Below are 26922 nucleotides of genomic sequence, written 5' to 3' on the forward strand. Positions count from 1 at the left end.
GGGTATTGCTATTGTCTCCATTTTCCAGATGGAAAATCTGAAGCACAAGCAATATTTAGTGACTTGCCCCAGATTATACAGGTAGTAAGTGGCAGAGCTGGGATTCAAACTCGGGCACTCTGGCCCACAGTGCCCATGCTCCTTGGCGTGTGTAGTCCAGGGCCTGGGCTAGTAGACGGCGAGAGAGGTTAGAGCCGTACAGACTCGGCCCCTGCCCCTGCCCTGTGCTTACCTTCTAGCGTGGCCCCAGGGCGGTCGATGGGTGATTACAGCACATGGTGACGAGTCCCTCAGTCAGGGTGGGGATGCTGTGACAGTGCTTCAGAGGGCCCAGTGGCGGGGCTCCAGTGCAGCAGCCAACAGGTTACAGGGACTCCTTTCTCAGGCCCAGCTTCAAAGAAGCCAAACAAAAGTCAGGGACCCATTTCTGGTGGTGCAGTCTCCTGTTCGGCCCCCACTCTGAAGCCTGGAAACCAAACCACTGTGAGTGGGGCTCCCATCAGGAACTGCAGGAGTACAGGAACCAAGCAAGGGTTCTTCCTCGTGTTGGAGTCTCATAGTGGGGGCTCCCAACAGACCTGCTTCCTTGTTGCTCTCTCCTTGAAGAGACAGCAAACTCCCTGAGGAGCCAAGGCCTGCATCTTTCTCAATCATACCCTCAGCACCCAGCACAGGCGGGGACCTAGTCAGCACTCAATAAGCGCTGATTCATTTATTCAACCAGTATTTATTGAACATCTCCTACATTACCAGGAACTACTAGGCTCTGAGATACAACAGTGACCCCCCAAAAAAACATCCCTGTCCTCACTGTGGGAGTGCCAGACAGTAAACAAAATGAGCAACAAAAGTACACAGGAGGGCTTCCCCAGTGGCTCAGTGGTGAAGAACCTGCCTGCCAATGCAGGAGAAATGGATTCAATCCCTGGTCCAGGAAGATCCCACTTGCCAAGGAGCAACCAAGCCCATGTGCCACAACTACTGAGCCCACAGGCCCTAGAGCCTGTGCTCGGCAACAAGAGAAGCCATTGCAATGAGAAGCCCGTACACTGTAACTGGAGAGTAGCCCACATAGTAACAAAGACCCAGCACAGCCAAAAATAAAAAATTAAGTAAATAAAATACACAGAGTCTTAAGGGAAAAGGAAATCAAGGAAGGAAGATAGGAAGTATTGGGGGGCGGGTAATGAAATTTTAGATAGAATGGGCAGCAAAGACCTCTCTGAGAAAATGACATCTAAGTCAAGACCTGAAACAGGGCAGGGGATGGGCCATACAGATACCTGAAGGAAAAGTGTTCAAGGCCAGGGAACGGCAAATGCAAAGGTCTCAGGGAGGAATGTGTCTGACATGTCTGAGCGTCAGGGAGAAGACCACCAGGGCTGAAGGGGGTGAGCTGAGGGGGGCCATAGCAGGAGCTGAGGTCAGAACGAATGAACAAGGAGTGAAGATTGTGTCCTGTGCCTAGGAGTGGGAGAGCCAAACCAGCTGCGGGAGTGGCAGCCTTCCTAACCCTGCTGGGATTCACAGGGGAGGCAGGGGAGGTCCCACAGGAATGCCTATTAATAACTCCCTCTCTCTCCAGCTCCATTCCAAAGGCCTCACTGGATTCTCAGGCCTGGATTCCCCACACCACCCCCAACCTCGAGGCCTGGGAGGATAGACGGGGGCTTCCTTGAAACTCCTCCGCCTCCTCAGTCTGGAATTAGGGCCGAGCCAGCAGGAGCAAGCTGAAATTAAGAACTGACCTTTGGGTTGGGGAGGGAGGAGGGAGGGGGGGTTCATGACCAGGGGACACACGTACACCCGTGGCTGATTCATGTCAGTGTATGGCAAAAACCACCACAATATTGTAAAGGAATTAGCCTCCAATTAAAATAAATAAATAAATAAAATAAAATCACCCCCCCCAAAAAAGAATTGACCTTTAGGGACTTCCCTGATGGCCCAGTGGCTAAGACTCCATACTCCCAGTGCAGGGGGCCTGGATTCGATCCCTGGTCAGGGACCTAGATAACATCTGCCACAACTAATAGATCGCATGAACAAGAATCTGAACAAGAACTAGCCGATTCTTGTTAATGTTTGACAGAAAAGAACAAAATTCTGTAAAGCAATTATCCTTCAATTAAAAAATAAAGTGGAAAAGAAAGTCTACAAATTCTGGAGAGGGTCTGGAGAAAAGGAAACCCTCCTACACTGTTGGTGGGAATATAAGTTGGTGCAGCCACTATTGAAAACAGTATGGAGGTTCCTCAAGAAAAAAGAGAGAGAGAGAGACTGCATGCTGCAACTAAGACCCAGTACAACCAAAGGAAAAAAAACCACATAAACAAAAATAAATATTAAAAAAAGAATTGACCTTTAGAGTTGATGCAGTCCACCCTTCTACCTTCAGAAAGTACTCCACTCACTTGTCCCTTGAGATGCTATGATGAAGGGCATGATGGGATGTGGACACCTATTCCCTCTAGTCCTTCTGAGAAAAGAAATCTTTTCAATTAGGGTCTTTAGACAGCACATTCTCTTTCAAAATCCCACTTTCCCACCTCTCTCCCTGACTCTGGCTCTGCTTTCAGAGGCAAAAAGAATAAGTGGCCTTGGGACTTCCTTGGTACTCCAGTGACTAGGACCCTGAGCTTACACTGCAGGGGGCACAGGTTCCACCTCAGGTCTGGAACTAAGAACCTGCAAGCCTCAAGGCCAAAAAAAAAAAAAAAAAAAAAAGAATAAGTGGCTTTGCCTTCCTCTGGGGATCTGGGGACTGCACTGGTGCCCAAAGAGTCAAAAGTAAAACCCTCTATTATCTAAAAGATGATTTGTAGTTCTTTAGATATTTTGGCTTAGAGAAGGCAATGGCACCCCACTCCAGTACTCTTGCCTGAAAAATCCCATGGACAGAGGAGCCTGGTAGGCTGCAGTCCATGGAGCCACTGGGAGTCGGACACGACTGAGCAACTTCACTTTCACTTTTCACTTTCATGCACTGGAGAAGGAAATGGCAACCCACTCCAGTGTTCTTGCCTGGAGAATCCCAGGGACGGGGGAGCCTGGTGGGCTGCCGTCTATGGGGTCACACAGAGTCGGACACGACTGAAGCGACTTAGCAGCAGCAGCAACAGATATTTTGGCTATGAGTTTCTATATATACTTTTCTGTATCACTTCTTGTATTACTTCTGTATATACTTTTCTGTATTACTTCCCACTGGCTCAGACGGTAAAGAATCCGCCCACAATGCAGGAGACCTGGTTCGATCCCTAGGTCAGGAAGATCCCCTGGAGAAGGAAATGGCAATCCACTCCACTATTCTTGCCTGAAAAATCCCATGGACAGAGGAGCCTGGTGGGCTACAGTCTGTGGGATCGCAAACAGTCAGACACAACTGAGAGACTAACACTATTCTGTGGCTTGCTTTTTCACTGTTAATAACACAAACTCTTTTAATTTTAATGTCATCAAATGTAACCATCTTTTCTTTTATGATTAGTATTTTTGTGTTTTAGAAGGTCCTTCATTTCCCAAAGACAATGAAAATATTTTGCTGTATTATTTTCTAGAAGTTTTATATTTTACTTCATACTTGGATCTATGATTTACCTAGAATTGATTTCTGTGGATGATATAAGGGGGTGGTCAACTCTTATTTTTGCCATATGGATAGACAGTTGTTCCAGCCAAGTTGTTTTTAATCCTTTCCCAGTGGCACCTTTGTTATATACCTGTTAGATCTGTGCAGGATATGTCCAGGTGTTTCTGGACATTCTATTCCGTTTCATTGATCTATTTGCCTATCACTGCCTATTTGCTCTTTTAATTATTTTCACTATATAATAAGATAATATCTACTAGAATAAGTGTTCCCACTAGTTCTTCAAGAGTGCTCTGGCTATTCTTGGACCTTTTTATTTCCATATAATTTAAATTAGCTTGTCAGTTCTCCCGCACTTATACACTCATATACAAATGCTGGGATTTCTGAATGGGGTTTCATTGAATCTATAAATCAGTTTGCAGAGAATTGACACCTTAAACATATTGCATCTTCCAGTTTGTGAACGCAGTATCTCACTCCATTGATTTAGGTTTTCCTTTTTCTCAATAATCTGTTGTAGTTTTCTATGTCAAGGCCTTGCATGTGTTTTTCTAGATTTATCCCCGGGTACTTTTTGTGCTATTGCAATGACTTAACATTATATTTTGGAAGTTTCCAACTGTTTGTTGATCATATACAGAAATACAATTGATTTTCATCGTTGTCCACATGTTCAGTAACCTTTCTAAATTCATTTATCAATTCAAATGCTTATCCTTCAATCTTTTGAATATTCTATGTACACAATCCTGTTTCTGTTAACAATTACAGTGTTGTTTCTTTCCAAGTCTTTAAAGTTTTTTTTTTTTTTTTTTTTTTACTTCTCTTATTGCACTGCCTAGGATTTCCAACACAATGGTAATATGGGGAATCCCTCATTTCCTTTTAGGAGGCAAGATTTTAAGTATGATACTTGGTGTAAGATTTTTTTTTACAGATACCTTTTATCATAACTAAGAAATATCTTCTATTCATGATTCCTTATTCTCATGTATATCCTTACAATAAATTCTTGTCATTTATGATAATTTGAATATCAATTGTAACACCCTAAAAAGCCTAATTAAAACAATAATAATTTTGACACTTTCTTCTAAATATTTATATCTCTCAATTTTCTGGGGGGGGTTTTGTTTGTATTTTTAAGATTTATTTATTTTGGCTGTGGTGGGTCTTCACTGATGTACAAGGGCTTTCTCTAGTTGCAGCAAGCAGAGGCTTCTCTTCCTTTCAGTATGAGGGCTTCTCATTGCAGTGACTTCTCTCTTGTTTTGGAGCACAGGCTCTAGGTGCCTGGGCTCAGTAGTTGTGGCACACGAGTTTAGTTGCTCTGTGGCATGTGGAATCTTTCCAGGCCAGAAATGGAAGCCATGTCCCCTGGCTGGCAGGCAGATTCCTATCCACTGTGCCACCAGGGAAGCCCCTCTCTCAATTTTCTGATTTTATTCAGTGAGGTAGAACTTCCAGAATAATATTGAGTAATAGCAGTGATGGCAAGCATGCTAGTCTTGTTCCTGACATTAATGAAATTGCCTCTAGATTTTCACCTGGATCGTATCTGTTAATATTTTATTTAGAACTTTTAGAACCATACTCAGGATTTTTATATCTGTTTGCAGGTGAGATTGGTCCATATATTTCTTTCTCCTATATCACTGTCAGGTTTGGTATCAGTTATCCTATTTCATATCAAAAATTGGGAAAAGTTATCTTTTTATATTCCCTAAAACGGTGTAAGATCTATTTACTTATGTTCTACTGGAACTCAGTGACATATACTCATTACCCAAGATCACCACTTATATCTTAGTGCATACATACACTTTCAGATCTGTTTATGTGCATATGTATGTGAGTACACATGAATAAATATATAATACACCAAATAAGTTCACTCTCCACACTGTTCTGCAAACTTCTTTTCAGCCAACAATCTCCACCATTTTAATAAATTTTCATCTCATCTAATACCACATATTTACATTCTCCCAATTGACCCCCCAAATGACCCTTATAGCTGGTTTGTCCAAACCAAAACCCAATTCAGAACAAGGCATTAATTGAATCTGATTGTTTTGAAAGGGGAATATTTTTCTAACAACTATATTTGTCTTAAAATGGTAATGGCTGCTTCGGGAAATTGTAAGTTTACCCTCACTGGAGACTTTCAAGCAAAGCCTGGACCAATATGTGTCTGAATCCCTGTTTGTGGGACATTAGAGCACGTGATGTTTAAGGCCTGTTCTAAATTTATGAATGACTTTCTCCAAATCCTATTTTTATGCCACTTCTGCACTGGATCTTATCCCCTCCTGCCTACTCAAATATATCACTCCAGTAATTCTTCTCTTTCCTACATTATCAACTTTTATTTCTGTCTTGGCTTTTTCCTCATCACCATTCAAATATGCTGTTATTTCTCCCATCTCAAAAAGACCGACTGTCAACCTTATTTCCCACTTCATATATTCCCAATTCTTTCTTTTCCTTTTATAGCAACACTAAAAACAGTTGCCTGTATTCATGGCTTCCAATTCCTCTTTTATTCTCTCTGGAACTCACTCCGCCAGGCTTTTGCTCATACCACTCCACTGAACTGCTCTTCAAGGTCTCCAACGATCTCCATATCGCTAAAGGCCATAGCCATTTCCAAATCGTCATCTTACTTACATGTGGTGGTCATTTGCCTGTTTGCTCTCAGAGCCATTCCCTCTTCTCCTGCTCTGCTGCGTAGAAAAGACAACATTTCCCAGCCACCCTGTCCCTCCGACTTCCTGATACATTTGGCCAGTGAGAATCAATGGCTTAAGATGAAAGAGCAGAAGTGGACAGGTGAGGGTATTCCCCTTCCTTTCCCTCTGTTTGGAGTGTCATCTCTAGCGGTGACTGTACATCCTCTGTGGTTCCCCTGGATAGGCCCTCCCCCCATGGGGCAAAACTCCTTCAGGGCTAGCCTTCCTGCTTCTGCTGTGTGGTCCCCGATCTTGGGCTTGAGCGACATCACTTTTACCTCCAGTAGAGGTGAAGTCGGATGGCATCACTGACTCAATGGACATGAGTCTGAGCAGTCCCTGGGGTTGCAAAGAGTCGGACATGACTGAGCGACTGAATGGAACTGAACTGAGAGGAGAAGCAGCTTTCTGCTGTTGCTAAATTTCTGGGTTAATTAACCATTACCTCCTTGGCTTCTCAGCTCTTCCCAGGAAGAATAGGTCTCACCTAAGTAAGCAATTCCTCATGTTAAATTTTCCTGTTTACAATTCTGAGTGTGGCTTCTGTTTTCTAACTGGCCCCTGTCTGATATAACACACCTACTTCTCTTAGCTGTCAGGATATTTCTGTTTTTCTTCGACTTGACTAGCCATTTCTATTCAATCTTCCATGCTGATTTCTCCTCATCTCTTGACCATTTAAAGATGGAGTGCACCAGGATTCAATCTCTGGACCTATTTTCTTTGCTATTTACACTTACATCTTTGGGAGTCTCAGCCTATCTCATGGATAACATGTATTTAAATAACACCAATGTGCTGAAAACTCCCAAATTTCTATCTCTAGCTGGACCTCCCCGCCTGACTACATACTCAACTGCCTAGCTGACATCTCCACTTCAATAGCCAATAGGCATTTCAAACAACACATGTCCAAAACAGAGCACATGGCTATCTTCTGAATGGGGTTCCTCCTCATCTCAATAAATTGCACTTCAATTCATCCAAGTTATTTGACCACAAGTCAAGAAGTTGTCCTTGATTTCCCTCTTCGCCTCACTTCTCACAGTCTGTCAGCTAGTACTGAGAACAAAACCTCCAGAACACCACTCCATTCACTTTTTATTTTTCTCTACTACCCTGGTCCAACCACTCTCATCTCTCACCTCGGCTACTACACTAGTCTCCTCCTTGGTCTCCCTGCTTCTCCTCTTGCCTCCCAACAACAAACCATTCTCCATGTAGCAGCCAGAATGATTTTAAAACATAAATCATGTTACTCCCCTGCTTGAGAGTCTAGTCATTTCCCCCTGTACTTTTGAGACCCCAAATCCTTATTTGGGCCTGTAAGGCCACACATGGCCTGGCTTCTGCGCACTCCTCTGACCTCACCTCTTGTTTGTTCATTCTCTGTTACTCATTACAATCTAGTCACATTGGCCTTCTTTCTGTTCCTTCAACATGCTAAGCTTCTCTCTCCACGCTGCTGCTGCTGCTAAGTCGCTTCAGTCGTGTCTGACTCTGTGCGACCCCACAGATGGCAGCCCACCAGGCCCCACCGTCCCTGGGATTCTCCAGCCAAGAACACTGGAGTGGGCTTCCATTTCCTTCTCTAATGCATGAAAGTGAAAAGTGAAAGTGAAGTCGCTCAGTTGTGTCCGACTCTTAGCGACCCCATGGACTGCAGCCCACCAGGCTCCTCCGCCCATGGGATTTTCCAGACAAGAATAATGGAGTGGGGTGCCATCGCCTTCTCCGTCTCTCTCCATAGGGCCTTTATATTTTCCATTGCCATCATCTGGAATGCTTTCTCCCTGGTCCTTACCTGGCTGACTTTGTATTCTCATCTTTCAGGTCTTATATGGCTCAAACGGCCTCTCCTTAGAGTCCATCCTGACCACTGTCACTCTCTATCACATCATGCTATTTTAACTGATAATTTTCTCTTTTTTAAATATATATGTATTGCTTATTTCATTCCAAGCAGAGTCGCTGGAGAAGGAAACAGCAACCCACTCCAGTATTCTTGCCTGGAGAATTCCATGGACCATGGAGCCTGGTGGGCTACAGTCCACGGGGTGACAAAGAGTCAGACCTGACTGAGTGACTAATAACAATAAAGCAGAGTCTCAGGGCAATTTTAAAAGATATGTTTCTCCTGAGTTGACCAGCTCGTGAACTCCTTCTCTATTTTTACTTAGTTTTGGCTGTGCTGGCTCTTCACTGCTGCAGCAGGCTTTCTCTAGTTGCAGCGAGTGGGGACTACCCTCTAGTTGCAGCGTGTGGGCTTCTCATCGCAGTGACTTCCCTTGTTGGGGAGCACGGGCTCTAGGGCACTTGGGCTTCAGCAGTTCTGGTATGTGGGCTCAGTACTTGTGGCTCCCAGGCTCTAAAGCACAGGCTCAATAGTTGTGGCACACGGCTTAGTTGCTCCATGGCACGTGGAATCTTCCAGACTAGGGACTGAACCCGTGTCTTCCTGCATTGGCAGGCAGATTTTTTTACCACTGAGCCACCAGGGAAGCCCCTGAGAATTTTCTTGTTCACTTGTTGGTCACCCCTGCCCCCAGAATGTGAACTGCTTTGTTCTCCACTATATCCCCAGCTTCTAGTGCAGTATCTATCAAATAATAAATACTTAATATATATATTAGTTGATTGAATAAAAGGTGGATGAGCCTTGAGCAGGAAGAGGGCCACCTCTTCCTCTGAGACTAAAGAGAGAAAAGGATGGGAGCAGATGCAACCAAGTGTGCCCCTATGTTCTTGGTGCTTTGGGGAGGAAAATCATCTGCAGAGAGAGAAGCTGCATAGGCAGAGAAGTTTGGGAAAAGTGGTGGAGGCTCTAAATTGTCCCTGAGGGGAACAGGAGAGTGGCTGACCCAAAACATATAGTAGGATTAACCAGCTATGGTGAGAACCCATCTGATATGGGAAACATAAATTTACAATGTCAAACTCCACTAATTTATAAGATGTGAACATTCATCTATTTGGGTAAAAGATCAGAGAAAGCAGGTTGTAAGATTGACTCTAAATTGGGAGCTTGCAGGGTAGATGTTACAATATTCAAAGAAGGTAAGATGTATCTATTTTTTCAGCTAAGCATGGCTGCCATAATAGAAATCAAGTTCAAAGCTTTAGCCAAAATGTTTGATAATTAGGACTCATTGGCAGTGGCTTAAAATATTTGGGCAGAAGATTGTTACCCTACAGATTTTTGTAATTTTTTTTTGAAAAAATAAAGAACTATAGGTCTCGCCTGTGTACACCTATAATGAAATGTTACTGCCCACTTCCCAGGCCTGTTGCCATTCCAGACTGGTTGACCCAGAGACCTCTGAACCAAGAGTTGAAGCATCCCCCTTGACCTTGCCACAAGTATGTAATATGAAGTTTTTGTATGGCTTTCCCCAAAAGCAATGATCAGAGTTACTGTCAACTAGAAAAGGGCAATACTCAGGCACTGGTTCTGGGGACTCAGAACACCACCATAAGACAAGTCACACTGAGGACTCAGGGCCTGGGGTCAGGAGATAAATGGAAATTATGGCCTGAGTTTATGTAAGAATAAGCCTAGTGAGCTTGGAAATATATACTGAGATGATTTCCCTTGTTTGAAAGAAGGTAAGGTTTACAATTGAAGGCAAAAGGAGAAGAGGGCAGCAGAGGATGAGATGGTTGGATGGTATCACCAACTCAATGGACATGAACTTGAGCAAACTCTGGGAGATAGTGAGGGACAGGGAGGCCTGGCGTGCTGCAGTCCATGGGGTCGCAAAGAGTCAGACACGACTTAGTGACTGAACAACAACAACAAGGTTTACAATAGCATCAGAAGAAATGAAGGTATACATTTGAACCAAATATTGGCAGTATCTATACATGAAAAACTATAAAACACTGACAAAAGAAATCAAAGATCTAAATAAATGGAGAGATAGACCATGTTCATGGGTTGGAAGATGCAATATTATTAAGAAGTCAATTCTCCCCAAGTTGGATCTTTTTTTTTTTTTTTGATCATATTTATTTATTTAGCTGCATAAGGTCTTAGTTAGAGACTTCCCTGGTGGCTCAGACGGTAAACCGTCTGCTTACGATGTGGGAGACCTGGGTTCGATCCCTGGGTTGGGAAGATCCTCTGGAGAAGGCAATGGCAGCCCACTCCAGTACTCTTGCCTGGAAAATCCCATGGATGGAAGAGCCTGGTAGGCTACAGTCCATGGGGTCGCAAAGAGTCTGACACGACTGAGTGACTTCACCTTACCTTACCTTACCTTACCTTAAGGTCTTAGTTGTAGCTCGTGGGATCTTCATTGCATCATGCACAATCTTTCATTGCGGCGCCTGGGCTCTCTAGTTGTGGAGCACAGGCCCAGCAGTTGCAGCTCGCAGGCTTACTTTCTCCATGGCATGTGCGATCTTAGTTCCCTAACCAGGGGCCAAATCTGCGTTCCCTGCACTGCAAGACACAGTCTTAACCACTGGACCACCAGGGAAGTCCTCCAACCTGATCTTCAGATTTTACACAGTTCCAATCAAAACCCCAGCAAGAATCCTGGACATATCATACCTAGAGTAAGTAAAACAATTCTAAAAAAGAACAAAGAAGCATCATACTACCCAATTTCAAGATATATATAAAGCTGTAATACTCAAATCAAAATAGTGTGGTATTGATGCAAGAATAGACAGACAATAGACAGAAGACAAAGTCCAAAAATATAGTCAACTGATATTTTTTTTTTCTGGCTGTGCTGTGCCATACGGCTTGCATGATCTTAGTTCCCCAACCGGGAATCAAACCCAGGCCCATGGCAGTGAAAGCTCTGAGTTCTAACCATTGGACCACCAAGGAATTCCCAGATTTTTGACAAAGGCACAAAGGGTACTGAAAGGTGAAAGGAACGTCTTTTCAACAAATGGTGCTGGAATAACTGGACATGTTTATGAAAGAAAAAAAACCTTAACACATGCCTCATACATTATACAACAATTAATTCAAAATGGATCATAGATCTAAATGTAAATATAAACCTTTTAGAATATAGAAAAAAAATCTGCATGATCCTGGGTCATGCAGAAAGGCACTACACTATTAAGAGAAAGAAAAGGACTGGGAAATATTGCAAATCACATACCTGATCAAAGATTTCTATCCAGACTATATAAAGAGCTCTTAAAACTCAACAATGCAAAAACAAACCCAGCTTAAGAATAAGTAAAAGATCTGAGCATATGCTTCACCAAAGAAGATACATAGATGGAAAATTAGCAAGTAAAAATATGCTCACAATGAAAAAAAATCAAATAATCCAATTTAATAACTGGGCAAAGGACTCAAATAGACATTTCTCCAAATATACAAATGGCCAAAAAACACATGAAAAATTGCTCAACATCATTAATCACTGAAGAAATGCAAGTCAAAACCATGATATATCATTGCTGTTAGGATGGCTGCTATCAAAAAAAAAGGCAATTTCCTGACTGTCCAGTGGTTAGAACTCCATGCTTTCACCTCCAAGGGCCCAGGTTCAATCCCTGGCAGGGAACTAAGATCCTACAAGCTGAGAGAAACAGACAAAAAAAAAAAAAAATAGAAAATAAGTGTTGGTGAGGATGTGGAGAAATTGGAGCCCTGTATATTATTGATGGGAATGAAAAATGGTACAGTCACTGCAGGAAATAGTATGGAGGATTCTCAAAAAAGTAAACAGGATTACCATATGATCCAAGGACCAAGTGTCTTTTAATTTCATGGCTGCAGTCACCATCCACAGTGATTCTGGAGCCCAAGAAAATAAAGTCTGTCACTGTTTCCATTGTGACTACAGTCATGAAATTAAGACTCTTATTCCTTGGAAGAAAAGCTATGACCAACATAAGACAGCATATTAAAAAGCAGAGACATTACTTTGCTGACAAAGGTCTGTACAGTCAAAGCTATGGTTTTTCCAATAGTCATGTACAGATGTGACAGTTGGATGATAAAAAGGCTGAGTGCCAAAGAACTGATGCTTTCAAACTACGGTATTAGAGAAGACTCTTGAGAGTCCCTTGGACTGCAAGGAGATCAAACCAGTCCATCCTAAAGGAAATCAACCCTGAATATTCATTGGAAGGACTGATGTTGAAGCTGAAGCTCCAATACTTTGGCCACCTGATGCGAAGAGCTGACTCATTGGAAAAGACCCTGACACTGGGAAAGATTGAAGGCAGGGGGAGAAAGGGACAACAGAGGACGAGATGGTTGCATGGCATCACCAACTCAGTGGACATGAGTTTGAGCAAGCTCTGGGAGTTGATGATAAACAGGAAAGCCTGGCGTGCTGCAGTCCATGGGGTCACAAAGAGTCGGACATGACTGAGCAACTGAACAACAACGACCATATGTCCCAGCAATCCCACTTCTGGGTATATAATCAAGCGAACTGAAAGCAGGGTCTTGAAGAGATATTTGTAGCCAGTGTTTTTACAGCAGCACTAGTCATAACAGCCAAGAGGGGGAAGCGATGTGAATGGCCATTGATGAATGAATGTGTAAACAAAATACGGTCTATGCATAATTCTATCATATTGTACAATATGGATGAAACTTGAGGACATTATTCAATGCAAAATATAAGCCAGTCACAAAAAGACAACTACTGGGATGATTCCACTCATGAGGTTTCTAAAGTAGTAAAATCCATAGAGATAGAAAGTAGAATGGAGGTTCGAGGAACTAGGGAGAGGGGAAAGGGAGAGTTATTAACAGGTATACACATAGATTTATAACATGAAAAAGTTCCAGAGATCTGTTGCACAACACTGTGCATTTCAAAATGGTTAAGACAGTAAATTTTATGTTACATGTTTTTTACCACAATAAAAAAAAGAAAAATATGTTCACCATCATCTGTCATTAGGGAAATGCAAATTACAAGTAGGAGATACCACTGAAAAACTGTCATAGATCAGAGGAGACTGAAGAGACGTGAAAGCTAAATGCAGTGTGAGATCCTGGTCACACAGCGCAATCCCAGGCTTTCCCAGGACTCCCACCCCTCTTTCCTCCCAGTTCTCGCTAGCTCACATCTACCCTCACTCTAAACTACTTCTCCTTCCAAATTCGGAAATCAGGAGGGAAATCGCAAAGAAAAATGCCTACTATTTCCCATCGGCTTCTCACTGCATGCCTTATGCTAAGTACAAGCCATGTGAGTAATAGAAGGAGGCCATGAGTTTGGGTAAACTCTTGGTTGGTGATGGACAGGGAGGCCTGGTGTGCTGTAGTTCATGGGGTCACAAAGAGTCAGACACGACCGAGTGACTGAACTGAACTGAAAATACTCTTCTTGCCTCAACACCTTGCAATACAGATGAACAGAGAAAAACATGATGCAAACACTACATCCTGGTGTCACTGAAGCAGCGTGACATTAAATATTTATGTATACAATGCTCCTTCACAAACAGCAAATGTGAAATAAAAGAGTCAACAGATAACTTTTATTTATCTCAGTTATCATTTCTTACTCTATCACGTCTCCCTCCCACATGTCCACACAAGGAAGCAACATTCTCAGCTACTTGACAGGATGGTAGCTCCCTTGGGTTGCATACCCAGATCCCATTTTCATTCAGATCAGAGGTATCTTGCCCCCTTACTGAAATCTGACTTTTCCCTCTGTTAGTACAATGTCTGATGAGGGTTGGTTTGCCTGTAGTTTTAATATTTGAGGTAAAGGGAACTTAATGCAGATTCTGGCTTGTTATGGATTTTCTCAGACAGTGGAGAGATTCAAACCCTAGCCAATACCTGCCAGTCTAAGAACAGAGACAGAGCCACGTAAAAGGATCTGGCCTGCTGTAACTTTAAATACACCTCATGCAGCTTTTTTCTATGACACATCACAATTTTTTTTTCAAAAATCTTTAAACATTTTATTAACTTTGAAGAAGGAATAAGAACAGCTCCTTTAGAAACTAGAGACACACAAGCATTGATCTATTCATAGAGCTTCTTCTACACAGATGAAGAAGTTTACATCAAATGAACAAAAAATAGAACAGAAGACATAAATACAGAAAGACAGAAAAATCTGTCTCTAGAAATCAGGTCAGATGGACTCAAAGACCTCACTGAATGTAGGATAATCACTGGGAAGCCACGTAAAGCTTTCTGCTGGAGCATAAAGGTAGCATAAGTCCATGGAGTCAAGAAAACACTCTTCTTCATCCTGATCTTAAATGCTTGCCTCCAGCCTGGGTCCACAGAAACGTCCTGATTATTTGAACTGGTTGTCAATCAAGGTTCCCTTCATTTTTGCTTTCTTGGCTTCCAGTTCAGCCTGGAAAGGAAAAAAGTTTATGTCCGGATACATGACGTGAAATTCTGACTTTCCTGCCTTATTCTAACTTCCCCAACACTATCCCCTCATGCTCATTTAGTATACAAACTAGAACCATGTATCTAAAATCATGATGGACTTCTCTGGAGGTCCAGTGGCTAAAACTCCACACTCCCAATGCAGAGGGCCTGGGTTCCATCCCTGATTGGGGAAAAAACTAGATCCCACATGCCACAGCTAAGACCCAGTGCAGCCAAATAAATGAGTATTTTTTTTAAATAAAAAAAAAATGTGATGAATAGCAACTGTTTTCCAATCTTTCTGATGTTATGATACACATAGATGATGATAACATCTGTATGGTAAAATGGGGTAAACACACAGGGCTGTGGTCAAAGGCAATCAGTGTAAGCATTACACAGCTCCAGGATCCCTGAAGAGCTGGGGGAATCAGTATTATGACATACCAGTATCCTGTTCTTAGCAGAACAGGAGGAATAACCCTGTTCCATAACAGTGCTACTTAAAAGTTACAAAGTCCATAAACTGTTTATTATCAGTCCACAAAGATACAAACAATAATTGGCAGTAAGCATTTAGAAACTTTTGTAGCAATTTGACTTCCCAAGTGGCGCTAGTGGTAAAGAATCTGCCTGCCAATGCAGGAGACACGGGTTTGATCCCTGGGTCATGAAGATCCCCTGCAGGAGGGCATGACAACCTACTCCAGGATTGTTGCCTGGAGAATCCCATAGATAGAGGAGCCTGGCAGGCTAAGGTCCATAGGGTCGCAGAGAGTCAGACATGACTGAAGCGACTTAGCATGTACACCCGCATAGCAATTGGACAGAGTAATAAAATAATTTCATAAAAAGAACTAAGGCAAATTCCTTTTTATGACATTTTATAAATTAAAAACCTGCTCTTGACAAATTTTTTAAAAGGAAGATGCACTGGCCCTTCACTTCAGAAAATCTATACGCATGGCTCTCTCTAGATCACTATGGCAAGGCCAAGCGGCTCTCAAGACCCACTACCTGTGTCACCAAAAATATCCTCTACAGAGACATCAACGCCAGGATGTCTTATTTTAAAAAAAACATCAGACGTATATTATCATCAGGAAAACAGAAATGTAGGCTCCATCACACAAAGACGGGCGTGCTCAACAAAGAGCCCAGACAGTGGTGGTGGGAGCAGTGCTTTAAGCAGCAGTGAAAAGTCCCAATCCTGGCCCCCAAGCGTAGCCTCACTGTACACCTCCCATCCTGGGGGAGTGCCCGTGCACCCTGATCTTGGACTCCTGACCTTGGGCCACAAGTAGCAGATTAAATGATCACTCTGGTTGGGGCTGGCTAACCAGAACTATTATTGGGGGTTGGGATCCTGCTCACTATCACAGAGCAGGGTATGTACGGATAGCCACATGCAGGGTTAGACACCTGGCAGCCAGCTCCACCATATCCCTGAAAGACTTCCTAAAGGGTTCCCCCGCCCACCCGAGGGTCTTTCAGATGGAGGAACTGAACAGTTCAGGTCAGTGCCTGCCCCCTGCCACTCACCAGCTCCTGCAGGCGCCTCTTGCTCATGCCTTTGCGCTCCAGCTGCTTTTCAATCACCTTGGCATTCTGTGCATACGAGTCAGCAACTTCTCTCTGAGGGAAGAATGGAGCATCCTCAGGCCAGCAGTCTCACCCAAGAGGAGTAACAGAGACCTCAGGAGAAGTTTATACTCCTCGGGTTACAAAATCACTACCGAAGTGGCCGAATTCGGCTCCCTTTCCACTCTTCAGCTTTTCAGTAATCTCGGGGAGTCAGGTTTCAACTGAAACCATGTTTAAATAACAGATAACATTTCTGTGTAAACATCATTATACTGAAGTACCATAAAGGGAATTGCTTCTCCTGCTAAGGACAGATGCCCATACTGTCCGATCTGGACTGAAAGGGACTGGAAATCCCTGAGCCCAGTAGTTTTTCAACTGAAGAGGGATGCGCCCCCTAAGGCCTCTCAAAAAACAGTATGAAGAAAATGACTGATTTAGTCCAACTCCCTGTGCCTCATCCTACAGATGTCCCTGAAGCAGATTTCCCTGAAATCCAGGGAAGCAGTAACTAGCTGCTGTCACAGTGTTCCTTAGTAGCTAGAGCGAGATCTACAAGGGAAGTTTCTAACTGTTCTGCTATTCAATGATCTAGTTTGAGAGTCCCCCTTCATCCCCTCCCATCCAACTCCCTTGAGGGCAAAAGCACTTACAGCCTCAATCTCTTCTTCTTCTTCATCAATAGTAGACACAGTCACAGAGCTGAACTTGCCCATGTCTTTAGTCCGCTTGGTCATCATCACCTGGAGGTGCAGGAAGAGGAACCAGTCTAGTTCACCTCTCTGAGCCATGTGTGCTCGAGTGTGTATGAGTGTGAGTGTGCAAGTGCCCAAGCCTGGGTGTTGGGGGAAGGAGAGGGATTGTTGGGGAAATATCCACCTCTTTGGGACAGGCTGGCCTATCTAAAAGTGCCCATCTTTTAATCTGCCCTATCATTTTTTAATATTTGACATCAAGGGTTTTCAAAATATACTTAAAGATTAACTTTCTGCATTCCATCTCTAATTGCTCACATTGGAAAAAGAAGAAATTTCAAAGGAAGTACATGTGAATAAAAGCCATACAATTTCCAACTTTACTCATAAAGCAGACTGTAGGAAAGAAAAAAGAACACACGATAGGTGTTAAAATTTTCTAACATCTGCTTATACAAAAATGGCATCCTCTTAATAAAGAGAGCATACTCATGCACCATAATCTACAGTTTTAGGACTGCATCTGTAGCTCCATTAACCCATCTGTCTCCTTCAGTGATAATTACCTTCTTAGGAGGCTCTTGTTTCTGAGTGTATATGTTCGTTTTCCCAAAACCCTGGCCAAACTTGACCACTGCTCCATCCACAATGAAGGTCACAGGAGCATTCTTGGGCTGGGACTGGTAGAAGAGCGGCAGCCCACACCTACAAATAGCAGAGTGAATCTCAGGCAGGCCTCAGGATCCAAACCCCCAAAACACTGCTTCGTAAAGTGGGCTCAGACTCTGCAACTACATGTGTTTGTGGCATCAACTAATGATCAGCTCTTGCCGATGTTCCCCCAAAAACTACTTGATAAGAATCACAGAGGGCACTTGTTACAACTGCCAATCACATTCCGAGGTCCCGCCCCCAGGGGATCCTGACTGAGCCACTCTGGGGGCTGAGGCCCGCAAATGTCTTTTAGCATCCCATGCAGTTCTGATCATTAGAAACACTAGTGGCAAACACTGGCTCTTGCTGCTGATTGCTTTCCAGTCAAAACTGCTGCCATTCTTCCCAGAAGTCTGGGGAACTAGTGTGGGTTCTGTCTTGTTCTGTTTTAGCAGGGTCAAAAAGCAGCACAAAGGCTCCACTGTGGCTGGTCCACCAACTAAATTCTGAGCAATCAGAACTAAGTTCACAGCATATTTTCTGTGCTTGCTCACTTCTACTATACTTTTTCAGCTAAATGAAGTAGACCCACACCCATAAGATATGATTAAATTCATCCAACAAATCTAATGTGGCTGTAAACTAAAACGTCCTCTTAGCCAGTTCCCTGCTTTAATTCTCCTAGTCTGAGTCTTCTGAGAGCCAAGTTCAGTTCAGTTCAGTCACTCAGTCGTGTCCGACTCTTTGCAACCCCATGAACCACAGCACACCAGGCCTCCCTGTCCATCACCAACTCCCGGAGTTCACCCAAACCCATGTCCATTGAGTCGGTGATCCAAGAGTGAACTGTAATTACATCAACGAGATTAAACTTGTTAAAGTTTAATATTCTCACTGCTGACAACCTAAAGCTGGAAATCATATGTATCTTTAAATAATACTCTCTAAAGTTCTTGGGTCTGTGGTCCTGTAATAGACTTTATAGACAGGTTTGGATTACACTACACAATGTTAGACTGAGCAACTCCACTCCAAGAGAAAATACATGTTCCCACAAGATTTATACTGGAATGTTCATAGCAGCTTTATTTGTAATAGCCAAAGCCATTAACAACTCAAATGACCTTCAATGGGTCAATGGTTAAATGAACTGTGGTGCGATGGAATACTACTCAGTGATAAAGAGGAACAAATTACCGTTACACATAACTTGGATGAACCTCCAAAGGATCATGCTACATGAAAGAAACCACATGAAAGAGATACACATTGTATGTAGCAGAACACACACTGCAGAGTTTATGTCACATTTTAGAATAGGTAAAACCACAGCAGCAGAAGGTAGGCCAGTGCTAGCCAGGGGAAGGGGGACTGACTGCAAAGGAGCCCTGGAAATGTACTATGTCACAGGAGGGGTGATGTTATGTGGCTGTATGCTTTTGTCAATACTCATCAAACTGTCCACTTAAGAAGGCAAATTTTATTATATATAAGTTACACCTCAATTAAAAAATAATACTATGTTTCAAAACCCATTTTTTATAGCCAGTTGGTCAGAGATGTAATTTGGCCAACTGCAGCTCTTCAAGAAGCCTACCTGCATAACTGAAGTCTGAAGGCAGGTTACAATTATAAGGATAAAGATATAACAGAGAATTGTCTCCAAATGATGCTTTTCCTAACACATCATTACCTCCACTTTCTTATGCTCGCGGAAACCCACACTGTTAATACTTACTTTGCACATTTTTTCCTGTACTGTCGTTCAATGCCTTCAGGTCTGCACAGAAAATGGAAGTTAAAAAAGATACGAACAAATCTCATAATCTACCAACCTCACTTGCCATTTCCTCAAATGTTAAAATGGCTTTTCAAAAGCTTTCCTTTCCTAGATCAGCTGTTGATTTACACATGTATTTATTTTAAAGCACTTCTTCCATCCACAGGCACCCTCCTGACAGACGAGGCAGTGTGGTAGTAGTTACAGTCACAGAAGCAGTTGGGTTCACAGTAACAATAACACCAACAATAACAACAGTGGTAATCACTTGTATAGCTTTTATTATGTACCAGGAGCTGCTCTAAAGTGTACGTGTATTAAACTCTTTAATCCTTACAACCACCCTATGAGGTAGGTCACGTTATCATTCCCATTCTACAGATGAGGGTGAAGAAGCACAAAGCAGTTACACAGTTTGCCCAAGGTCACAGAGCTAGGAAGTAGAATAGGTTGAACTCAAGCCCTAGGTTGAACTAAGGTGGTCAAGATCAACAGCCCACACAACATTGCCTTAGATAATCAACTGGGAGGTAAAGGCTCTTCCATTCATCCAGTTGCTTCATAGAAACCTGGGACTCATCTTTGTCTTCTCTTTCCCTCATCTCCCACAATCTACTTCATCCACAAATCCTGTGGATTTTAGCTCCAAAAAAGGTCTTGAACTTACTTTTCTCCACCCTCCTGCCACCATCTCAGCCCAGTCCACTAGTATCTCTTCCCCAGATTATTGTCCCAGCTACCCCCCAGTCTCCTCCCTTCCCCTTCCTGTTTCAACTTTTTAGATTAGCAGTATGTGCAGATGGTATAGAAAAGAGTATAAAGTGAAAGGTAAATATCCTCTCCACTCATCTTCCACGCGCCCGGTTACCTCCCCCAGCCCCAGAGGCAAATACTGTTACTGGCAAATACTGTTCCTCCCTTCCTCCCAGAGTTGATAACACAGCAAAGTTTTCTCTTCCTTTTTAGACAAATGTAGCCCACCTGTTCACTTACAGTGAAACAGCCTCTCTGTTCACTTAAAAATGTATCTTGGTTAAAAAAATATGTGATCCTTCCCAATCAGTTGAAAAAGAATTGCCTCATTGTTTATAAGGACTCCATTCTATCTATTTGTATGAATGAACCAAAATGTCTTACCTGATGGGTAAATCCTCCGAGTGTATCCACTTCAGATTCTGATAGATAACAGCCAAATTACTCTGCACAGAAGCTGAACCACTGTATACCCCACCACCAACGTGAGACTTCCCGTTTCCCTACAGTCTTACCAACACAGTATGTTATTAAAATATATGACGACCAATCTGGCATGTGAAATATGAGATCTCAAAATTTGCATTTCTTTTTTTTTTTAAAGAGTGAAGTTAGGCATCTTTTCATATATTTAATAGACATTTGTATTTTCTTTTTTTTTTGATGAACAGTCAGTCTATTTTTGACCTACTGAGTTGTCATTTTATTCTATTTTATTCTTATTGTTTTGTGTTGTGTTTTGACGGAGCTGTGCAGCACGTGGGATTTTATTTCCCCACCAGGGATCAAACCTGCGCCCCCTACAGTGGAACCGTGGAGTCTTAACCACTGGACCACCAGGGAAGTCCATCTCTTTATTTTATATTAAGGAAACTTGCAAATGTTAAGGGTTCTTGCAAATATTTCTTCTCCAGCTGGACATCTGTCTTTGACTTTTCCCCCCACGTGGAAATTTTAGACTTTTGTGTGATCAAATCAATCGTGTATATGATACTTCGTTAGGACTTCACCACTCTAAGTTCATAAAAATAAAAATTCTGAGCACTTATTCTAGAACCTGCTTCCATTACTATCTCATTCTTAATCATTCTCCAAAGAGAGTCAAGAGTGGCTTCCCAGGACAGCTAGAACAAAACACAAACTCCTCACCGTGGCCTTCTAGGCACTGGCTGGGCAGAGAATCCGGCCCGGCCGCATCTCCTACTTTCCTCCCCGCTCACTGTGACCTCTCCACACCAGCCTTCCTCTGTTCTTGGAATAAACAAGTGCTTTCCCATGTCTGATCTTTCACACTCACTCTTCTCTCTGCCTGGAATGCACTTCTCACCTGTTGCATTCTCATCTTTTTTGGTGTCAGTTCAAATACCACCTAGTTATAACAGCCTTCCCTGAACACCTTTTTGAAGAGGTTCTCATGTGATCCTGGATGAGCCCTTTGTTTCATTCGTATGACTTTCCATAATCATAATTACTTTAGTTTTTTGTCGTCCCACTAGACTGTAAGATCCATGAGATCAGAGATCAGCAGAGACCATGCCTGTCTGTCTCACACTCTATTCCCAGAGCTGAGCACAGTACTGCAATAAATACTGACTAATTGAATTCTTAAAAGAATTTAAGTTTAGTGAGGAAAATTATAACCACAGAGGTAAGTTCTTAGATGGAGGAAAGTGAACAGGCTGACAGGAACACAGAGGTGGCAGCACCAAATCTGTCTGAGGCAGTTATGGAAGGCTTCGTGAGGTGATGTCAGCAGTCCTGATAGAAAAATGGGATTTCAAGCAGAGGGGCAACTCTGTGCAAAAGGTAAAACAGCAGAGCATATTCAGAGAATTACAAATAGTCTAATGTTCTTGGGACCTAAAAAAATCAAGGGAGTACTACTGATCCGGTAAGACATAAAAAAAAGATTTTAAGATCATACTATGAATAACTCTACACCAACAAACCAGATAATCTAGATGAAAAGGACAAATTCCAGGAATGATAGAATGACACAAACTACCAAAATTCACTGGAAAAAGAAAATCTGACTAGACTATGACAAGTATAAGGAGATTGATTTAGTGATCAAAAAACTTTGCACAAAGAAAAGCCCAGGACCAGTGGCTTCACTGGGGAATTCCTCCAAAAGTTCAAAGAAGAATTAATACCAGTGCTTCACAAACGTTTCAGAAGAGGAAGAAACACTTCCCAATTCATCCTGTGAGGCCAGTATTACCTGAACGTCAGACAAAACTATCACAAGAACAACAAAAACAACAAACTAGAGATCAACCTTGCTTAAAATTATACAGACAAAAATCCTCAAAAAAAGAAAAAACCGAATCAAGCAGCATATAAAGGATTGTACCACATGGCCAAGCAGAATTTATCCCAGGAATGCAAGATTGGTGCAACATACAAAAAAATCAATCAATGTGATACACTATAATAACAGAATAAAAGAGAAAAAACACATGATCATCTTAGATGCAAAAAAAGCATTTGACAAAATTCAAAGCCCCTTCAATATGTTAGAAAGAGAAGGCAACCTCCTCCTCCTTATAAAAGGCATCTATGAAAAATTCCTATCTACTAAGCCACATAAATGAACATCATATTCACTGGTAAACAACAAACCTTTCCTCTAAGATCAGTTGACAATTCCAGTTACAACAGCATCAAAAAGAATAAAATACTTAGGAGTAAAGTGAACAAAAAAGTGCACAACCTGTGCACTGAAAACTACAAAACATCACTGAAAGAAATTAAAGAGCTAAGTAAATGGAATGAAGTTCCATGTTCACGGACTGAACACTTAATGTTGGTAAAATGGGAATGCTTTCCAATGAATCTACAACTTCAACATAATCCCTAGCAAAATCCCAGTTGGCTCTTTTTTGGCAGAAATTGACAAGCTGATCCTAAAATTCACATGGAATCGTAAAGAATCCAGAATAGCCCAAAAACAGTCTTGAAGAAGAACAAAGTTGGTAGACTCACACTTAATTTCAAAACTTAATACCAAGACACCATAATCAAGACAGGGTGGCAGTGGATGTGGAGAGTTACAGGTCGTAGGGCACGTGTTAGGCAGACCGCCATATTTTCAGGAACCGGGGCCCCCACATTCAGCTGGCTAAAGAGCAAGGGTACGATCACACTGAAATGTTGCCCTGGCTAGGAAGGGAGCATGCTCAAGTGGGCCCTTGGAAAGACTGTTCATGATTAGAGCAAGAACTATGTCAACCAAGGGGGAAGTCTACCATGCCTTGTTGGTAAACTCTGAGAACTCTGGCCCAAGAGAGGCACTTGGCCAGAGACCACTGGCCTGGGCAATACCGGGCACTAAGGCTGGACCCAAAGCTGGCTCACTCCCAGGATCAGGCTGATTGGATTCCAGAGTTGCCACTGCAGTCTGGGGCCACCCAGTTTTCTGGCCTAGAGGTGAGGGCATCTGCCTTATAGTGCCACAGGAGCCTGTGGCTTAGTTGTGTTGTTAGATTACTGTCTGTATTAACTAATATAATACATGTAATAAATATTTCAATAATCCTAAAGACAGTCAGTTAATCATTTTCAAAATCAGAAACCCAAATAAAGGTTAACCGAGAGAGAAAAAGCACAAGAGAATGAATTTACTTTAGACAGAGCATGTTATTTACAATCTTCCCCAGTGTTACCTGGGGGGCCTTCTTTTGTGAATTTCATATGTTTTATAATCTGCACCCTCCATTTGTATATTGTATATAACCGGTTTTCTCTTCAACTGCATAAATCTAGCCTGATTTGGCACTGAATGTTGCCTAGCAATAGTTTCTAACTCTTTTCATCAGTGTGGGCTGGTAACAGTTCGGTTTCTTAAATACACATAGCTAGATGTCAGCTGGTAGCTTTTTCTGGTTCAACACTAGAATATAAGCTCTGTAAGGGCAGGGTTCTTTGCTTGTTTACTGGATGTAGTGTATTGCCTATAGATAAAATCCAAACTTGTCTACTTTAGCATTTTATTCTGCCCCTACTCCAGGCTCCATGAACCCCTTCTGGTAAAGTAACCTGGGCTCTAGCCACAAGGGACTATTTAAATTTCCCAAGCACACCATATTTGATGCTTTTAATGCTTCCATAGTCCTTCCACTGGGAATGTTCCTCATCTACTTGGTGAAATCCTAGTTCAAGGCCAAACACAAACGCCACCACCTTTTGGTGTCTTTCCTGACCACCAGGCAGGCAAGATGACCTGCTTCTGTCTGTTTTCCCAGAGCCTTCTGTTCACACCAGTATTTTATCATATAACAATAGGTAGTCCATTCCCTTGTTGAGCTATGAGCTCTTTAATGGTAAGGACGGTGCCTTACTCATCTTTGCAGATCCAGTCCTTAACACAGTGTGCCCTGGTCTGCTCCAAGAGATTACAAGTTGAATAAACTCATTTTACTTGAAAAAACCCCAAATTACAGCTATCAAATGACAATAGAATCACATTTCACCATTTCACCATAGCACAATAAAAACATGTATTCTGTATTAATAGAAGTTGAGAACCACCACAAATGTCAAAGTATTGGGCCCCAAATACATGACCTGTTCGATACTAGATGGGGTATTTATACTTCTCAGAACTAGACCCCAACACAAGCAGAAAGATAGACAGAACATCAACGTCTTACCTCCGAAGATATATAGTCTCCTCGTCTTCGGTGTTACAAAACTTGTGGGCGTGTTTGGCACCATCAATCACACGGGACCGGTCCCGGGGCCTCATGGGCAACTTCTCTAACTGACAGTCTAAAGGAATGAAGAAAGATTTGGTCACAAGAGTCACTGAAAAATTCCCTGAGGCAATCAGAACTTTTCAGGGGAGGCCCTTTGCACTGTAATTTTTACTACAATTATCACATTTATTGAAGGCTATTATTCAATTTTCCAACAAAAAATGACTTGGTGTCAGAAGACCTGGATTTTAGCTCCTGCTGTGATACTGGTGATCTTCGGCAAACCCCTTCCTCTTTGGGAGTCTTTCCCCTTATTTGATTATATTACCTCAAAAGTCCTTCCCAGCACTGCCTTTCAAGTTTTCTATGGGTCTTTCTGTTCCTGGAATATATGCTTAGGAAAGGAGGGGCTTGGACTAGAGTGGTAGAAATGGAGGTGGTAAGTAGTAGTCAGATTCTGGATAGCTTTTCAAGGAAGCACCTGAAGAATGTACTGATGGGCTGAACGCAGAAGTCAAGAAAGATTCTGAGATACTGGGTGAATAGTGGTACCACTGATGTGATAGGGAAGTCTGAGAGGAACAGTGGAGATCAGAAAGTAGGGGATCAGGAAGTTAATTTTGAACACGGTCTCTTTTTAAAAATTTTATTTAAGTATAGTTGATTTACAGTGTTGTGAGAACATGGTCTCTTTTGAGAGGCCTATTAAACATCCAAGTGGAGATGCTGAATAGGCTGAAGTTTAAGAGGTGCAGGTTAAAGAGGAACATTTGAGAGTCATCAGCATACAGATGGTATTTAAAGCTTGGGAATGGTTGAGATCACCTAAGGAGTGAGTACAGATTGACAACAGGTAAGAGGAATGAGCCACAGGGCCGTGCAATGCCTCAAAGTCTGAGACAGAAAAGAGGAGCCAGACACTGAGAAGTGTGAAAATCGAGGTAGGAGGAAAATCAGTAGAGTGCAGAGTCTTGGATGCAAATGAAAATGTTTCAAGAAAGACGGACTGATCATCTCTGTAAAATGCTACTGAGAGGGGGATTTAAATGGGCATTGATAACTGAGCACTGAAACAGGTAACACGTTCGTTAGTACTTTGACAAATAACGTTTATATGGTTAAGTGAAAAAGTGAGGGCAAGAAGGAATGGGAAATGATGCAGAGACAGCCCACAGACGCAATTCTTTTTAGAAATTTTGCTACAAAAAACGCAAAGAAATGAGGTTATAGCTCGAGGAAAACGTAGGCTCAATGGGGAGGAGTTCTTTTCACTTGATAAAAGCTATTACAAAATCCTTGTACCGGGCAGAAAGGTCACAAAGTTTCTAGAGGCAGAGAGGGAGAATAGGGAGTATATTTTTTCTAAAGGAGGAATTTCCTTTTGAAGGCGGTCTGCATACAGAATTACAAGATGAAGCACAATACAGAAAAGCTCCCTGGAGTGAGGCGGCGATGGGTACGGAGGATTTTAATGGAGGGGAAAATCTTCAAAGAGACGCGGCTCTCAGATCACAGCCAGGGGAAATCCGCCCTCGAGAACCCGAAGTTGCACTCCTTGCAGACTACTCACCCAGCACCAGGACCATCTGGCCGCACAAACAGTAGTAGACGTGAAGGGGCTTCTCGCCGTCGTCATATTCCTCCCGGTCCCGGGTGTCAGAGCAGACGACGGACCGGGACACTACTTTAGGCATACTTCAAAGCGGCAGCCAGGAAACGCTAAGCCAAAATTAAGGGTCGCGCAAAAGTGACGTCACACACGCGTCACAGCTCTCTCCAACGGAAAAGTTGGTCACGTGTCAATGGTAGTCACGTGAACTTCCGGGCCTTACCATTAGTCTAAGATCCACGGGGGGGTTCCACGTGTCTGCCAGAACCTCCTTTGCCTTGACCTAAGTTCTGGGGGGGAGCTTCCCTGGTGGCTCACTTGGGACACTCTTAATCATTTAAATTATTAATTTATATTACTATACACATTATATATGTATATACATATATGTAACTAGAAATAAAAAAGGGCTATTTACACATTATATGCATAATACATATTTTAAATGTGCCTCTAAATGTGATTTGATTGGCCATCTAAAGGAG

At 42.5% G+C, this 26922-nt stretch overlaps 1 protein-coding gene across 2 annotated transcripts; it reads right to left on the reverse strand.

The window, feature by feature from the left end:
• Nucleotides 1-13788: 13788 nt before the first annotated feature.
• STEEP1 (STING1 ER exit protein 1) lies at nt 13789-26577 on the reverse strand. Of its 2 annotated transcripts, XM_070784965.1 has the most exons (7): nt 26399-26577; nt 24784-24901; nt 19337-19378; nt 17511-17649; nt 16903-16992; nt 16208-16300; nt 13789-14645 (listed from the first exon to the last, which is right to left on the reverse strand). In XM_070784965.1, the coding sequence occupies exons 1-7, from the start codon at nt 26520-26522 to the stop codon at nt 14583-14585; spliced, it is 669 nt and encodes a 222-aa protein (XP_070641066.1). In that variant the 5' UTR covers nt 26523-26577; the 3' UTR covers nt 13789-14582. The 2 variants fall into 2 exon arrangements, with proteins under 2 accessions (XP_070641066.1, XP_070641067.1); XM_070784966.1 differs by lacking the exon at nt 19337-19378.
• Between the last annotated feature and the right edge of the window lie 345 nt (nt 26578-26922).

Source organism: Bos indicus, chromosome X (genome assembly GCF_029378745.1).
Source record: "Bos indicus isolate NIAB-ARS_2022 breed Sahiwal x Tharparkar chromosome X, NIAB-ARS_B.indTharparkar_mat_pri_1.0, whole genome shotgun sequence".
In the NCBI taxonomy this organism is placed as follows: domain Eukaryota; kingdom Metazoa; phylum Chordata; class Mammalia; order Artiodactyla; family Bovidae; genus Bos; species Bos indicus.